Source organism: Argentina silus (genome assembly GCF_951799395.1).
Source record: "Argentina silus genome assembly, chromosome: 2".
NCBI lineage: Eukaryota > Metazoa > Chordata > Actinopteri > Argentiniformes > Argentinidae > Argentina > Argentina silus.
Window position 1 is genome coordinate 6,144,405 of NC_139656.1, and position 17,639 is coordinate 6,162,043.

General features: G+C 44.0%; 3 protein-coding genes across 3 annotated transcripts in view; 1 reads left to right on the forward strand and 2 right to left on the reverse strand.

Moving 5' to 3' along the window:
• The first annotated feature begins 248 nt into the window (after window positions 1–248).
• On the forward strand, window positions 249–5,470 carry slc46a3 (solute carrier family 46 member 3). Its single transcript, XM_083689422.1, has 9 exons — window positions 249–306; window positions 733–798; window positions 1,295–1,487; window positions 1,657–1,960; window positions 2,135–2,550; window positions 2,725–2,971; window positions 3,858–3,941; window positions 4,150–4,306; window positions 4,597–5,470. Exons 1-9 carry the CDS (start codon window positions 284–286, stop codon window positions 4,715–4,717), a joined length of 1,611 nt encoding a protein of 536 aa, XP_083545548.1. The 5' UTR covers window positions 249–283; the 3' UTR covers window positions 4,718–5,470.
• Window positions 5,471–8,045: 2,575 nt separating this feature from the next.
• On the reverse strand, window positions 8,046–13,817 carry trim47 (tripartite motif containing 47). Its single transcript, XM_083696431.1, has 8 exons — window positions 13,625–13,817; window positions 12,999–13,216; window positions 12,590–12,635; window positions 11,814–11,909; window positions 11,426–11,650; window positions 10,383–10,405; window positions 10,112–10,227; window positions 8,046–10,020 (listed from the first exon to the last, which is right to left on the reverse strand). The coding sequence occupies exons 1-8, from the start codon at window positions 13,811–13,813 to the stop codon at window positions 9,491–9,493; spliced, it is 1,443 nt and encodes a 480-aa protein (XP_083552557.1). The 5' UTR covers window positions 13,814–13,817; the 3' UTR covers window positions 8,046–9,490.
• A 1,463-nt stretch (window positions 13,818–15,280) lies between these two features.
• The window catches only part of frem2a (FRAS1 related extracellular matrix 2a), a gene marked incomplete at both ends in the record, with an annotated part of 55,008 nt that continues 52,649 nt past the window's right edge, over window positions 15,281–17,639 (reverse strand). Inside the window, one exon of the mRNA XM_083694725.1 lies at window positions 15,281–15,430. Within this exon, the coding sequence (XP_083550851.1) occupies window positions 15,281–15,430 (150 nt within the window). The remainder of the gene's footprint in view (window positions 15,431–17,639) is intronic.

Sequence of the window (17,639 nt, forward strand, 5' to 3'; positions counted from 1 at the left end):
ATTAAGTGTGTGTGTGTGTGTGTGTGTGTGTGTGTGTGTGTGTGTGTGTGTGTGTGTGTGTGTGTGTGTGTGTGTGTGTGGAGTAGCTGCTGTACTGTACGTGGGTATACGGTAGACCACATGACGTCAGGAAGGTGTTAGTGTTCAGGGCTCAGGTAGGGAGACAGACACACCCACACCTCCACATTGGAAACATTGAGTCTCTGAGGTGAGGTGAATAGGTTGTTCCTCCTCGTCAGAACTGTTGGGGAAAGGATAAATGATGTCTGTGGATGTAAACTAGATGCACTCCTACTGTATTCACAGGTAAATTGTTTTTGATTCCATTGTACATGATTTTGCACCGATATCAGGTATTGCGTGATAGGATTTTAATTTATTGGCATAATTTAATGTTTTGTGCACCTTATTGACAGCTACTCTACACAGCTGATAAGTATACTACTACACTCATAATTATATTACGGTTACCAAATTACTTAGAATACAATACATAGAATACATTTATGGGACAGTGTTGCTATGTCATCTCCACCTTCTAAACTGTCTAAAAGACACAATCGAGGGGTAGCGTGATTGTATTGTAAATGCATTGCTATAGAACATTTAAACCTAATATTTTTAATTGTGTTATCTTTAATTTAGCAAACTTCATTTACCCAACATTGTCTCCTTTCAAAAAACAAAGGTCAGTTGGCCTAATGTGTTGATGTTCTCTCTTGTGTCTCCCAGGTTGAGGAAGTTGCCTGCTGCTCTGCAAACTGACACTGTGTGTATACTGCTGGTGACTGTCTGCTGGTGTGTGTGTGTGTACGCTGAGGGGCAGGAAATGGATATGCAACTGGAACCACCCATTCTCTAGAGGATGTATTTCCTTTTTGGGACTCTAAACCAGGCTGCTCGCTTGTGACGTGACAATTACGTAGGTGTCACACAGGTGTCAATGGGTATTATGTGATAGGATTTGAATTTATTAGCATAATTTAATGTTTAATTAATTAAATAATTTAATAACCCTAACCTTATTGACAGCTACTGTACACAGCTGATAAGTATACTACTACACTCATTGAACTCAGTTAGTTCACTGTGTAGGGATTATTCAATCTATAGTAAAGTATGTGACTGATCTGCAGTATGTAAGAGTGTGTATGTTGTTTCTCTCTCTCTCTCTCTCTCTCTCTCTCTCTCTCTCTCTTTCTCTCTCTCTCTCTCTCTCGCTCTCTCTCTCTCTCTCTCTCTCTCTCTCTCTCTCTCTCTCTCTCTCTCTCTCTCTCTGTCTCTCTCTCCTCAGGTTTATAATGAGGCGTGTGTACCTGATAGAGCCCGTGGTTGCGGTATATGCCTTTTCCATGTTTATGATCTACCCCCTGCTACAGCAGTATATCTACAGGAGACTGTGGGAGGAGCTCACTGGCGCCCCCTACCCTGCAGACCTCAACCAACCCTGCTCAGACAACAAGACAAACCTGACCTCCATACACAAGGTGAGAGGAGAGAAAGAAGGAGAGAGGGAGTAGAGGTAAAGAGGAGGGAGGGACAGAGGAAGAGAGGTGAGAGAAATGAATAGGTGCAATTGTGTGCAATTGTTCTCTCTTTTTGTGCTTTACGTTTTTTTTTCTTCTCTCGCCCTTACCCCTCCCCTACCCCCTCTAGGAGGTCCAGAAGGAGGCATCTCTCTTCTTCTTGCACAGTGAGCTCTGCTTCTTGTTCCCCAGCCTGCTCTCCTCTCTCCTACTGGTCTCCTACAGCGACCACTGCGGCAGGAAGGCAGCCATAGTGCCCCCTCTAGTGGGCGACTTGTTTTTTGCACTCTCCTATGTCATCGTCAGCAGGTTTTCCCTCAGTCTCAACTACCTACTGGGGGCCTCGTTCCTCACCGGGTTCCTGGGGGGCCCCACAACTCTGGTTGGGGGATGCTTCGCCTACGTGGCGGACCGCTGTGAACAAGGAGATGGGGGTGGGGGTAGGGATCCATATGAGGAGAGTGACAGTGGTTTGGGTGAGGGAGGAGATGGAGGTGAGGAGAGGGGAGGTGGGGTTGGGAGGAAGGATAAAGGTGAGGGTGGGGACCAGTGTGAGGAGCGGGACAGAAGTGTGGTGTGTGGAGGTGGAGGTAGAGATGGGAGTAGAGACAGGGTCAGCAGTCGGGGCTGTGGGGGGCGTACGGTGCATATGGCAGTCTTGGACATGATCCTGGGGGTGTTGTCAGGCCTGGCCTCTTTCTGTACCGGCTTCTTTATCCGGGCCGCTGGTTTCACCTGGCCCTTCCTCACCGCAGCCCTGCTACATCTCCTCAACCTGGGCTACGTGCTGTGTGTCCTCCAGGAGTCCATGGTTTCCCATGCACACACACCATCTTCATCTTCACCATCATCCTCATCACCATCAACCTTGTCTCCAACACATATTGGGCTTGGATCCTCTTACCTCCCCAAACGGGAGGCCCTGATTGGTCGTTTGCAGGGTGTGTATCTGCTGTTTGCAGCATCAACTCGAAGGAGGAACGCTATTCTGGGGCTGCTGCTTACAGCCTACGCCTTCTATAAGGTCAGAAACACATACAGTTAAGCAGACATCCTGGGTTGTGTTGACAAACATCAGTTGGAACCAATTACGTATTATGAATGAAATAATGGCATACTCAAAGACATCTTTCTTCTCTCTCAAGGCATCTTTCTTCATACTCAAAGGCATCTCTCTCTCTCTCTCTCTCTCTCTCAGGTGTTCAAGCTGGGCGGTATGTCCATCTTCATCCTGTATGAGCTGAATGCCCCTCTGTGTTGGAGTGAGGTATTGGTGGGTTATGGTTCAGCGCTGTCCACAGTGATCTACATGGGCAGCTTTGCAGGAGTCTCTCTCCTTTCTCGCTGCCTACGAGATGGATACATAGTATTGCTGGGTTTGCTGTCTGTCAGTGCAGGGATGATGATGGCTGCGTTCGCCAAGAACACACTCCTCATGTTCCTGGGTAAGAATAGGGTGTGTGTGTGCGTGTGTGTGCGTGTGTGTGTGCGTGTGTGTGCGTGTGTGTGCGTGTGTGTGCGTGTGTGTGTGTGTGTGTCACCTCTTTGAAGGAGTCTCTGAAGTGGTCAATAACAAAGAGATATCAGACGGTAGATTTGAGTAGAGTATAGGTGATGTTTATTGGTCAAACAGGCCTGAGAGAAACTCTTGATGATAAGTATTCAAGCATACAAGTATTCAGTAATTTCTCAAAGTATTCCCCTGTGCAAAATCAGCCTACCATGTGAGAACAATAGAACATCAGAACACAGGTTTTGGGTTTCAAATTAACAGTGAGCTGTATGAAGCAATGTGCAGAGGTGAGACCTTGACCAAATAATGAGCTACTTCTTCACCCCGTCTTATCTTGCCCTGTGCCAGGCTCTGAGGACCACAAACTCTCCAGGTGCCATGAGATAACATTTAGGAATAAAACTCTTCTCTAATTAATGCTGGACACCTGCACATGACTTCACCCTCACAGACAGAGACTCTGTTCTATTATCAAAGTTAACTACATTGTCGAAGCAAAATAATAGAGCAATAGGATCATTATTCTGGGCCTTGATTCACTTTCAATGACCAAACTCTTAAGATGACCTATGGTTATATATGGTTTATCGCTACACTGGGTCCATCACTATGGCTATTGTGATCTATTACTATTACAAATCATTGTCAGCGTGTGGCCTAGTGCTCAGGATAACTACTGTACCACCCCGCTTCTATATCTCGGCCTTTATTTACCTTCAACGGCCACGGGGCACCAAACTCTGAAGTTGACCTATGACCTCTTTTGCCCGACCCTTCATCTTGGTCTAAGAGTTTTGTGTTCTCTGTGTGCTCTGCAGTGAGGCTGCCTCTACTCCTCTCCATCATGCCCACTCCGGTACTCAAATCAATGATGTCTAAGATTGTACGGAGCTCTGAGCAAGGTAACACTACACTACACTACTACTACACACAATGTTTCATCTAGAACTGGCTACACTTCACATTACTCAGCAGGGTAATACAACACACTGTGTACGACCCTTGACTGAAGTTGTATACAATTTCTATGAGTTATCAGGATGTTTTTTATTTGGATCATGTTTACAGAGATTTTTCCCCACATAAACTCTCTCTCCTCCTCCTCTCCAGGGGCAGTATTTGCGTGTGTTGCGTTTGTGGAGATGCTGAGCATGGGTGTGGCACTCACTATTTTCAGCAGCACCTACGCCGTCACGGTTTCCTGGTTCGCAGGCTTCAGCTTCCTGCTGGCCTCAGGCCTCACCCTCATCCCTGCTGCTCTGATTGGGTGAGTCAGTCATCGGAAGCACTCTGATTCGACAGGATTCATTGTCATCTCTCTATTGGAGGTGGAAGGCAGATTGTACAATAGTTTCAGTGTTCAGTGGCGGTACTAGAGATGATTGGCAATACGTATTTGAACTGTAAATTCATACCAACTCCAGCTAGCTGTATTGTATTTTCAAATGTAAACTGCAGTATGAACTGTATGCTTCAACTCAGCACTGCAATAAAAAAACCTCTGAATAAGTCTGAATAGAATCAGATTCACCACTGATGTCTGTGTGTCATCTGTAGTGTGGTCCTATGTCTGCGTCTGGACGTGGATGAGGAGACCAACAGGCTGACCGGTGGTGAGGAGGAGGACAGAGAGGGTGGGAGAGAGACACTACAGCTGCCTGCCTGGGACACCAACTAGTCTCTACCTCCAGCCCTGGCCTCTCCACCCCGCCACCTGCAACCGTGTCCTCTTCATCCCGCCACCTGCAGCCCTGGCCTCTCCACCCCACTACCTGCAGCCCTGGCCTCTCCACCCCACTACCTGCAGCCCTGGCCTCTCCACCCCACTACCTGCAGCCCTGGCCTCTCCACCCCACTACCTGCAGCCCTGGCCTCTCCACCCCACGCCACTCCACCCAGCCACAACCAGCCCTGACCTCTCCACCCAGCGACCTCAACACTCTCCAAAAAGGAGAAGGAAAAGGAGAGCCTACAGCTGCCCCATTGGGACACTATCTAGATTCGAAGTCCACCCCAGGCCTCTCTATCCTCCGACTGTACCGTCATCCCCTTCAGCACCAAAACTACTGAAAGACTTGAAGTGATCAATAATGAAGGATCAGACGGTGGATCTTCAGAGTACAATAAAATGTTTTTATTGACAGGAGCAAACAAAACAGGCACAAAAGCAGCAAACAAGACCTGGGAGAATGTTCTGGATCAGCATGGGAGAATGTTCTGGATCAGCCATTTCTCAAAGTATAATTCTCCTGTGCATTTACAGTTATACCTGGTTCTACGTCAGATTTAGAGTTGCACTGATTGGTCTTTTCTTATGGGAGTAATCAAAGTAAAGTAGAAAATCTTGGGTTACCACTTAGTATTCGGTGAGACTCGTCCTTAACCTCCTTAACCTCTCCCCCAGCTCCAGAGACCCAGAGAGACCCCCCAATCAGAAGATACCCTACTCCTCTCTGACCAGTCTTGTCTGTTTGTTGTAGTAGTTATGGGAAACAGAAACTTTGTAATGATTGTAGTACGCAGGCAGAGGACTCAAACGCTCTGAGACAAAAATCTTTACCAAAGACAGGGTTCGGTACACATGCAGGCAGTCAAAGGGTAAGGCATATAATCCGATAAGGAGAAGGCACTTGAAGGCAGAGTCAGGGAAATAGCGGAGATCAAAAACCGGGAAAACAAATAACACAAGGATAGGCTGGTACGTTTGGCACAAAGGACAAGGATGAACTGGCACAGAGACAGGGGAACACACTGATTAAATACACAGGACATGGAAGGATGATGAGGGACAGGTGACACCAATCAGGGCGGGTAGACATCACACAGGTGGGAAACACACAGGGGCAGGGAGTGAAGTGTCTGAAACGAGAGACAAGGTGAGAAAAACTAAATAAAACAGGAAACAATTAGTGAATAACATGAAACAAAGACAAACATCTGACACCACATCCCTAGGGCATCAATGGATACCAAAAACATCAATGGATACCAAAAACATGGAACAACATTGCCTCCACCGTCTCCCTGGCAGACGGCAATTTAGGCAGAGGGATGAAGTGCAGAGGGATGAAGTGCAGAGGGATGAAGTGCACCATCTTAGAAAACCTGTCCACCACCGTCAGAATGGTGGTGTTACCTTCCGAGGGGGATAACCCTGTGACGAAGTCCAGTGAGATGTCAGACCAGGGGCGATGAGGCACAGGAAGCAGATGCAGGAGACCAGGAGGCGACCATGTCAGGAGACCTTGTTCCGGGCACACACAGAACAGACAGCCACATACTCTCCAGGTGTGGATGAACTGTGAGCGATGGGAGACAGGAACAAACAACTGGTTCAGGGGACAGCCTTAACACTCGCCTGTCTGACCTCTTCCTCAATACCCCATGTAACAGCCCCCACCACACAGGAGGAGGGCAGGATGTTAGTGGGAGACCTCGGGGTTGAGTCAGGGTCAAACAGGCAAGACAGAGCATCAGGCTCAATGTTCTTGGAACCAGGCCGGAATGACAAGGAAAAATGAAGTCTGTTAAAGACCATCTAACCAGTGACGCCACTCCTCCAAAGCCACCTTGACGGCCAACAGCTCCCTATTTCCCATATCATAATTTCTCTCGGCAGGAGAGAGTTTCAGGAGAGGAAAACACAGGGATGGAGCTTGTTGTCCTCATGAGACCGCTGGGAGAGGACAGCCCCGATCCCCACGTCCGAGGCATCCACCTCCACAACGAACTGTTGACGGGGATACGGGAGAGTGAGGAAGGGTGCCGAGGTGAAGCTCTCCCTCAGCCTCCGGAAAGCCCGGTCCGCCTGGAGGACCACTGGAATCTGACAGTAGAGGAGGTGAGGGCATGCAGTGGAGTGCTTAAGTTTCTGATGAACCGAAAACTTACCTAGAGACAATTTCACTAGAAGGGGATGAACAATGAAACTGCTTTGCCTAATCTTTTGGTTCGCAAAGATCAGATCAACATTTACAATACAGTACTTGTGTTTAACTGAAGTCAGAATTACCCCCCTAACTGAAGTTTGAAGATGAATGGCCATGCAGAAAATGAAGACCCTGACTGTGTAGCACCTACAGTAATATCCACTGGCTAAGAATACGTAAAGACTAATAAATAACGTCAACAACATTCAAAAGATACATTTCATATTTTTACTTGACTGCAGTACTTGCTCTCACTGAGACATAAAAAATATTTCAAAAGATTAATTTCAGTCCATAACCTACTTCATTATCGTACAATATACTTTTACAATTACTAAACTAGAAAAAGAACATCCAAAATAACTTAACATAAGTATAACAATGGTTTGCATGATAGATAGATTTGCTGGGTAGTTGAAAGAAAGTGAGAGGTCGATATGGCAGCTGATAAGCAATGGTCAGCCCCCAAACCCCTGCCCGATTACTTTATCTTATGATGACTGACGGATAGATGATTCACTTACGTAAACAACTGTATTTGTTGTAAGTCGCTTTGGATAAAGGCATCTGCTAAATGCCATAAATGTAAATGTAAATAAATGGATAAAGCTAAAGATGGTTTGGTTGGTTGGATAGACGGATTCAACACCATTACTAAATGACGATACAAACAGTTTTGGATGTTGATGTATTCTGTCAGTTTGCGCTACTCTTAGGATGATGGGAGGATCTCTGCGTGACCATTTCCTAATTGAGGTGTTTGATGTCATTAAAACATTTTTTCGATTGAGATGACGCATTATAGTGAATCATTACTATAAAGTCATTATAGTGAATGCATATCTATCTTATGCTTACTTTCGATTTAATTAATTAATAAGGTTAGGGTCAGTTTTAGGTTTTAACCTAGTTTGGCTGTCAATGGGATGTTGGTCGGAAGGTCCCTTTGGTATCACCCTTATGAAATGCTGTCATTGGCAGTAAAGTAAATGACCCATTTTAAGCCACAGCTGTAGGATTAGTTTACCTCTCCAAATCCTACTGATGCTGATACAAAAACAACAAATATTTCCAGTTACATTTTATTTTCGAAATGTTCAGAGTACAAGGATGGTACATATTGCATTTGTAATAGAGCATGAATTAGCACAAACAATAACAAGAAAACACAATTAAAACTGAGTCTAATCTCTCCAGTAGACTTCTATACCCTTCCAAGAATTTCAAATAAAATAACCAATAAAATGCAACATTCAAAAGTTACAACATTAGGAAATATGCTTATATTCATAAGGTAAATTCGTAGCATAATGTTTTATACATTCAAAGATGTGTATTTGCGAACTTGTACATAAAGCCCATGGAACACTTTGGCCAGGTTAATCACAACACGACGACCAACAGCGGTCAAGACGACCTTGCTAACATGAACCCAAGAGCAACCAGAGAAATGTGACCTAAACCAACACATAGCCAGTCAAAAAACAGCCCGTTCCTAATCACAGATATCTAAAGGTCAGGTCCAGCACAGATCAGATCCATGAATCAATATATCAAATGGATGTGTACATCTATGAATTGGTAACATTGTTAAGATATCTAAGTGAGGTGAAGACTAGCTGATCTGTGCTGCTTCACCTGGTCAACTCGGACACCTGTGAACAGATTCATGTATGCAACAACATATGTGACAATGCTAGTGCCTGCACTTTAGTTTGTTACTGTGACAAAACAATGTGATGTGACATTGGCAACAAACTAAAATACATTAAAATCTAAAATATTTAGTGTATTTACAAAAGCAATATGGTTACAGCAAAAAGGAAGTCAATATAATGGCACGGTACATTGCAAATAAAAGGGGTTATTTATGAACCCGAGATTAGATTGTAGTTTCTGTACAAAAACAATGTTATGAAATAATGACCATAAAGGTGGAATCTTACGTTTATGTTCAAATACACAAATGTATTAGATGTGTTCGTATCCCAACTACACACAGTGCTATAGCACCCACAGCCATTGAGAGCAATACAGTTTAAAGATCAGACACTAGTCGCAGTCCAAATGCTTCCCCTTGAGTGGAATAAAGATCCACCTCGGAAATTTTAAGTCCAATATTATGGAAAAAAATATTCATAAAAACCAGTGGGTCGTGACCAGCTTCAGTGAGGTTTAATTTCAAATCTCGCAGAGGATCTCTACCTGAATTACAGTCGGGCTACATTGGATATTTCTTTTGTTTAAAATGTTCCAGAATCTCCAAGTTTGTCTAAAACACTCTCGCCACACTGCAATCCACACAACTCTAGAACAACCCAGGGTTCTACCAGAAGGCCAACAGCTCACACAGCTTCCACTCATAGAGAAGATTGGAATGGAATGCCTGGTTAATATATCTCACAACGTCAAAGGTTAATCTGGAGAAACTCATTCTGTAACACTCTCTCTGTCTCTAGGAGTTGGCTGTATTCTTCTAACCAGGCCCACAGACACAGTCATACACTCTCCAAACATCCCCCTCAGTAATAATGACAAATCTGCAGTCTGCTTCCGGGGTCGTTCTTCCCGGGGCTAAAGAAAGGCGAGACGGGCTCGTCAAAGTAGGCGTCAAACAAGTACAATCTCTTCATGGTGACCGCGTCGTAGAAAGACACCCGCCCGTTATCGTAGTCCAGGTACACCCCGACCCGCGGAGAGTTCCAATAGTCGGCCACAGGGATCTTGGCGTCCTCCTCGTTGGCGTACAGCCGGTCCTGCAGACACAGGCTCCAGTAGCCTGACGAGGGGCACAGGTTCACAAAGCCCTTCCTGTTACTGTACTCTGTGGTGACTCCCAGGTACCACACCCCCTTATCCCTCACGTCCACCTCCCAGTAATGCTGGCCACTCGAGTACTGAGCAGTGGCCAGAACCCCACAGAACCGGGTGAAGCGCTGGGGGAGGTCCGGTTCCTGGTTCCGGGACCGGCCCTCCTCCACTTGAGTATCGAAGTCAGAGATGGCCAGGTTGGGGTGGGCTGTGTCTGGGTCCAGAGTCAGGTTCTGGGGCACTGGGGAGAGAGAGGGGGATAGGTTTGTTGAAGGAGTAGGTCTAACTCACCAACTCACTGCTTGTGAGTGTGTGTGTCACGGTAAACTCACTGGTGTGCAGCACGTGCATCATCTTCTTCCACATGATGAGTTGGAAGGGGCCTGAGAAGTCTGTCCAGTCAGGGGGGCATTTACAGACCGCGATGAGAGGGTTGACCTGGAGAGGACTGTGGAGGGGAGGGAGCGAAGGCACCATCAGTACAGCCCACAGACTTAAATATTTATTTATTTTAAAAACAGTATGTAAATTAATTCCTCAAGTATTTTCGTATTCTAATTAATTCCTGGAGGCGAAAGAACATTATAGAACAAAATAACTTACTTGTTGTATGTATGAGTGACGCTCTGTGGGGAGAAAAAAACAGAACTGTGAATATGTGAACCCTTTTAAACCTTTTTACAAATAATTGTATTTATGTAGTTTGATATGAGACCAAGAACAATCATGTATGTTAATCATTATGTGCCAAATTCCGTTCTAAAAATGTGTGTAGTAGGGTTGGGCGGTATTTTTTAACACCTTTACACTGTCCTCGAGGTTTTCACAGGGTATACGGTATTAACCACCTTGAATAAAACAATAACATTGTGGTCGGGCTAGTGTGAGCAGTCTTTGCTCCATATATTATTGTTGTGGTGACGACTACGCCATCTTCCACCACTTCTGGCAGCACTTCTCTGTTACATGTGGTCAAAGTCAGTGGTTGTTTGAGTTTGAGGTGTGAGTGTACATTAGAAGTGTTCCCATCTCTGGCTGTGATCTTTTTCACACAAATCTTACAAATAACCTTGTCCAAATCTACCGGCTCTCCCTTATCGGTTGGAAACCCCGAAATGTTGCCATATAGCAGCAGCAGTGGCATTTCTTTTCAGGACCCAGTCATAAGCGCTGGCAATCTGTATTTTATTTTACTGAAAGTGAAAACTGAAAGTGCACCTGAAAAATCTGCAGGAATTGCATGATCCAATCATGTCATCATGGACCAGAATCTCAAAGGAATGTTTCCAACATCTTGTGGAATCAATGCCACGAAGAATTGAGGCTCTTTTGAGAGCAAAGGGAGGCCCACACCCATTATTAGTATAGTGTTCCTAACGAAGTGCCCAGTGAGTGTATATTTGCTCTGGGAGATGAGACTCTCAGAGAGATAACCTGCTAGCCTGAAACAGTGAATCTTTTCTTTGTAACATCGAATAAAGTACCCTCTCCAAAAGACGTCAACCTTCAGATCTCTTTATTTCATCTCATTGCAAACCTGAAAACTATTGTGTTGCTGCGGAAGAAATTACACAACTATCTAACAAATATTGTAATTATTTCCGTGTGTGTGTGTGTGTGTGTGTGTGTGTGTGTGTGGTACTGACCTCAAAGCTGGTAGTCCCACTGATGTGGTTCTGTATCTCAGCCATGGCCTTGTCCACAGCTGTGGCCTCTGCCTCGACAGTCTTAACGTTCTCATCGATGACGGCCGTGGTGGCCACCTCCTCAGCATCCAGACTCTCCACCAGCCCGTCCTTCTCATCCAGCAGGAACTGGACCAGAGCCCCAACGTCCTCCTCGATCTTCTCCTTCAGTCTCTGCTTTTTCAGCTGTGGACACAACATGATGGGACATGATTGTGACTGGATGTGTTGTTTTATAAGTACTGTACTTATGACAACTTATCAAATAACATCTTCACATGACTGAATACAAATACAAACAACACGTGTAAATAAAGATTAACTGCTCTGGTACATTCCCATTGTGTACCTTGGCGTCATTTTTGGTCTGCTCATCCATAGCTTTCAGCCTGGTGCACACAGTCTTCTGCCAGTTCAGTTTGACCAGCCTCAGCCTCAGCTCAGCCTGAAAACAACACAAATATTTGAGCATTAATACACATTAATCCACACACATGGGGATCCTGAAACGCACTGGTTAGACAGATCTAAACACCCTAAGGCCTTCTGTGGCCATGCCCTCCAGGGACAGTACTGACCAAAGCTAGTGTGTTCAAACAATCAACGAAAGCAGACAGATTATCCAATCTTCAATACTAAGGAAACAGCCTTAAGACCTTGAGAGGTGTGTGTGTTATGGCAACAGTGATGTAAGCATGCATGGCCTTGTCTCTGGTCTTTGTGCATAGACTTGCTGTGTTGAAACTTTCTATCATCTTTCAGAACATCTGAAATCCCTAGCAACATATACAGAATATTACACACAGCCAGCTCTCAAGTATATCTGGTGAGACTGTCTGGTGAGAGAGATGCAGCCACAGCTATAAAATAGGCCATAAAGAAACTGAAACAGAATATCCATGGTTTAACCTGTTCAATGCCATCATCTGCAAACAGGAGATTGGGTGGTGCAGTCACATGTTCATCTCCCCAGGGGGAGAGAGTGAAGGAAGGAAAGGGTGAAAAATAATGTCCTGGTTGAAATCAACCCCTGTACCATATCCCAATAAATCCTATGCAGATCTAAAAGCAAAGTACATGACAACAAGGAACATGACAACACTGACACAAAAAAAAAAAACTCACCTTCATGTCCTCCAGGACCTCTGGTACTGGTGCTACCTCATGGTGTCTGACAGAACAGGACAAAGGTGACATCACTATTGTTTACATTAAGGATTTAAGAGATGTACCAGCTTATATTGCAGTGTATCAGTCCTGCACAACAAATACAGCATGTAACTTACCTAATCAAGATCACAAATTATGAAATTCAACATTAACCACATGTTATGAAAACATGTCTTGGTAACTTCCAATGAATAGAAAACAAGTCTTAAAACAAGTCTATCACAACAACATTATGGAAGCGTTTCTCTGCAAACCAAACTGTAGAGGAATGCATTTTTCAGTTCCACAGCAAGGACAGAAAAATAGTAGCTGTTAGCAATTCTCTTCAGAGAGGTCCAAGGGTCAAGCAAACTCCAACACATACCTGTGTGCTCTGGACTCTCTGCATACCACACAGATGGGTTTGTGATCTGTATGGCAGTACAGTTTCAGCTCTTCCCCGTGGCGGTCACATTTGCCATCTAGTTTGACAGGTTTATATGGCACAGACTGCTTTAAAGACTTCAGACAATCCATATCATTCAGCTTATCCACCAGGTTTTTCACCAGGTAGTTCTTGGTGAAACTCATCTTGCTGAAAACCTGAAAAGACAGTTTGACACCATTTTAACTAATCATCAAACTAGATTCACAAGTATTACAATAACTATGCTATGGCAAACAATTCACAGGCAGTCACAGAGCGATGCATGCACTGATAGGATGCATATCCTGTTGACTTGACTAGCAATGGTGGCTTGCGAAGCATACTGTACACCTCCCAATATATCACTTACGCTAGAGATAAGTTTCTGCAGCACTTCAAGCTTGCTAACTAAATTGGCAATTTCATTAGCTAATCCTAAATATCGTATGCAAACTCACGCAGCAGTAAATGCAGCACTGCCTAATAACACCTACAAGCTATCTGGCAAAAATGTCTTTAACATTCATGGAGACAAAGACTGTTTTGACGAGCTAGCGACTATACAGCAATACACAACAACACACCATTCGGCACTCGGGGCATTGATAACCGATGTCCTCTCCACCATTTTCCTCCCAGTGCATAAGAATACAAAAACGACAGAAATTGTGTCCACATTTTAGAATGACAGGGTCGTCAAAAAAGTCGAGGCAGATTGCACAAATCAACTCCTTCTGCAAATCTCCACAGCCCGTGGAACCAGCTGTAGCCATATTTACCACCACACGTTTCTAGTGAAGCCAGCAAATTTTATGGAACTTCCGGTTTGGCTGAACCTTCAAAATAAAAGTGCTCCCTCGAGTTCCGTAGCTGTCAGAATGTAGTTCGTTCGAGTTTGTTGAACTTACTTCCGGTTCAAGCCTAAAATCCCCATTCATTTGTCCCATCTGGATTTATTCAAACAGCTAGTATGAGCGTTGTGTAACATGTAGGCCTAAAGTGTATTGTATGTTTTCTTGTCCTAGCGTTTGTTTTGTCTTCACGTTGGCTATGTCTTGTCTCTAAGTTAATTTATTAATGTTAAATGTATTTATTTCCCCCCGAAAATGAAGCACTCTAAATGATCAATAATGAAGGATCAGACAGTGGATCTTCAGAGTAGGCTATAAGATTATATATTCAATGCTTTATTGACAAGACAGGCGCAGACAAAACAGGCTCAAAAGCAGACAAGACAGGCGCCTGGGAGAAAGTTCTGGATCAGCCATGTCTCAAAGTATAATTCTCCTGTGCACATTCACAGTTATACCTGGTTCTACGTCAGATTTAGTGTTGCAGATATTGGTCTTTTCTTATGGGAGGAATCAAAATCAGCCTATCATATTACAATACCATGACATGTTTTGGGTTTCAAATCAACAGGGAGTTCTTTGCATCATTTCTTGCAGGGTGTTAAGTCACCTGCAAATGTGACACCTTGACCAAATCAAATCAAATCAAAGTTTCTTTATGAAATACACAATATACAGAATACAGTGCAATGAAATGATTAGGGCATTGAGGTGGTGTCAGTAGAGCAGTCTTATGGCCTGCGGGTAGAAGCTGTTCCAGAACCTGTTGATCCGAGTCTGGATACACCGGTACCGTTTGCCAGACGGTAACCGTTAGCACAGGGAATGGCTGGGGTGGCTGTGGTCCCTGATGATCTTCCCGGATTTCCTATTGCATCTCCCGGAATAGATGTCGTGCACGGCTGGGAGTTCACAGCCCGTGATGAACCGGGCCATTTTCACAACCCTCTGCAGAGCCTTACGGCCGAGGGCGGTGCAGCTGCCGTACCAGGCGGTGATACAGCCGGTCAGGATACTCTCTATGGTGCACCTGTAGAAGCTTGTGAGGATCTGGGCGTCCATGCCAAATTTCCTCAGCCGTCCCGTCTTGATCACTGTATGGGTGTGGTGTGACCATGTTAAGTCCTCAGTGATGTGGACACCAAGGAACATGAAGCTGCTGACTCTCCACTGCAGCACCCACCAATGTGGATGGGGTCCCCCCCCCCCTGCTTCCTCCTGAACTCCACCATCAGCTCCTTAGTTTTGCTGATGTAGAGGGAGATATTATTATCCTGGCACCAGTCCGTCAGGACTCTTATCTCATCCCTGTAGGCTGACTAATCGTTGTTAGTGATCAGGCCAACCATAGTGGTGTCATCAGCAAACTTGATGATGGAGTTGGAGCTGTTAGAGCAGGGGGCTGTCCAGGATCCAGTTACAGAGGGAGCTGTTAAGACCCAGGTCCCTGAGCTTGGTGATGAGCTTGGATGGGACTATGGTGCTGAATGCTGAACTGTAGTCAATGAACAGCATTCTCACGTAGGTATCTTTCTTGTCCTGGTGGGATAGGGCAGTGTGCAGGGTGAAAGCAATGGCGTCATCTGTGGATCTGCTGGGGCGGTATGCAAATTGAATGGGTCCAGTGTGGCAGGTTGTGAGGAATTGATGTGGGACATAACTAACCTCTCTAACACTTCATGATGACAGACGTGAGTGCAACAGGGCGGTAGTCATTAAGGCAGGTTACCTTAGTCTTTAATGAGATCCTTCTTCTTCCATCTTATTTTCCCTGTGCCATGCTCTGTGGACCACAAACTCTCCGGGTCTCTCAATATAACATTAAGGAGTAAAACTCTTCTCTAATCTATGCTGGACAACTGCATATGACTTCACACTCACAGACAAAGAGACTGTTCTGTTACCCCATCAGAACCCCAAATATATGCTTGTTTTACTCCATTGTTTGTAAACAATATAATTGTAAACAAACACTGTATAGCTTAAAAACTATAATTTTGATCTCATGGATTGTCAGTCCTTGCATCCATAGCTCCGTCTATGAATTTGAGAGTGGTTACATTTCTCCAACCCCATCTCTCACCTGTTTACCAAAACAAGAGGCGGGGAGAACCCTTTGAATCCCAGATTATCCCTTTAAAATTATTTTCTACTGTATACTGTATAATTGGCTTCTGCTGGTTTCAGGGACGTCACGTACCAACAAGAAAGTGGAACAGCATCTAAGTTTGATGCTGGAATGGATGACACCAACTTTACGCATGGTTTGGAGGTGGGCAAAGATTTTGTGCAGAAAAAAAAAATCACCTGTACTAATATATTGCTATGTATTATCAATGATATATTGTTATAATTTTTTTTTTTACTGGTACAGTAGATGTCGTCACACACTGTATGTTCATAAAGCTCATGTTTTATGCCCTTTGTGATTGCTACAAAATTGCTACAAAAAAGTACAGTGTTGAAATCACACACCATTCCCCAACACAATATTTATTCATAAATACATATGTATGTACATAAAAATCAGTTCATAAAAAGACATACATTGAATATCAAGTCCTTGGTGGTTAAAATGATCATTACACTTGTAGTAAGATTAAACCAGCAATACATCAGACCCGGGCATAAAGTTGTGTTTCACCATAGATTACATTGCATAGCTTGGGTTAACATATGAGAGAATTTGGTCGCTATTAAAAAAGTGCATTGTGTTATAATTGAGGTGTATCATAGAAACAAGTCCATGTGATTTGGCACCTGGTTAGGAGGAGCCTTTGGTGGATTCAAGACTCTAAACCTCAATAATCATCCTATTAGAATGGTAGCCTACACACAGTAGTCTATCTGGCAACTTTCACCTCCTCATGGTTTGTCAGTAATAGGCTTTCTAACACATGGAGTGGCAGATAAATATATCTCAGTTCCAGGACAAAAACATAATCCTCCTTGATAACCGCAAGAACTCACAAATACCTCCTGGAATGAGGTGGTTGGTTTTTGCTACACATATTTTGTGAAAGAAATGAGCCAAAATTATATGTTGTATAACTAGACTGTGTAACTAGACTGGACCACGGTGCAGTGACATGACAGATCAATAAACAGTTTTGTTTTCTGAGATTATTGGTTGGGTCTCTTTGTACTGTATGTGCACACTCACTGCGTCTTCCATTTCATTTATCTATCGACATACTCACATCCCTCACACCACATCGTACCAATCACACAAATGATATAAAACAGATAAATACAATATAACAGTACACATAATGTAGGAAAAGAGTGACAAAATAATTGCATGTAGATAATTGTACATCACAGCACTACAAGTGGGCACAACCACGCTCCATTGTGTAACAGACCAAAGTACTGAAAGTACGATTAAAAGATTAATCTCTTCATGTACAGTTACACAAATCCTGTGATCAACAAAATACTGTATCAAGTATTACAGCAAGGAGTCTACACATCCAGACTTCAGAATTGTAATGACTGAGATGTGTGCCTTCCACATAATTCATCCAGTGTTAACTTCACAGTTTCTATATGATATCCAGTGTATTTTGAATAACATGACAATCAAAGGGAGAGCAGGCAGTGAAACAACGTAGAACCGCAAGAACATAGAACTCTGAAAGCAGCTCTTATGACAGTAGTGTTGTAACATAAACAATGGTGTCAACATTTCCAATATACAGTAAATATTTGACCAATAATAAGAACATCTCCTTAAAAACAAAAATGA

Excerpts from the sequence above, each read along its gene's own strand:
- slc46a3 (XM_083689422.1), top strand. The coding sequence starts at position 284 with ATGCACTCCTACTGTATTCACAG. Across the intron at positions 307-732 it reads CACTCCTACTGTATTCACAG|GTTGAGGAAGTTGCCTGCTG; the intron begins GTAAATTGTTTT and ends TGTGTCTCCCAG. Across the intron at positions 3,942-4,149 it reads TGTACGGAGCTCTGAGCAAG|GGGCAGTATTTGCGTGTGTT; the intron begins GTAACACTACAC and ends CCTCCTCTCCAG.
- trim47 (XM_083696431.1), bottom strand. The coding sequence starts at position 13,813 with ATGGCTACAGCTGGTTCCACGGGCTGTGGAGATTTGCAGAAGGAGTTG. Across the intron at positions 13,217-13,624 it reads AATGCCCCGAGTGCCGAATG|GTTTTCAGCAAGATGAGTTT; the intron begins GTGTGTTGTTGT and ends CTGTCTTTTCAG. Across the intron at positions 10,021-10,111 it reads GATGCACGTGCTGCACACCA|TGCCCCAGAACCTGACTCTG; the intron begins GTGAGTTTACCG and ends CTCTCTCCCCAG.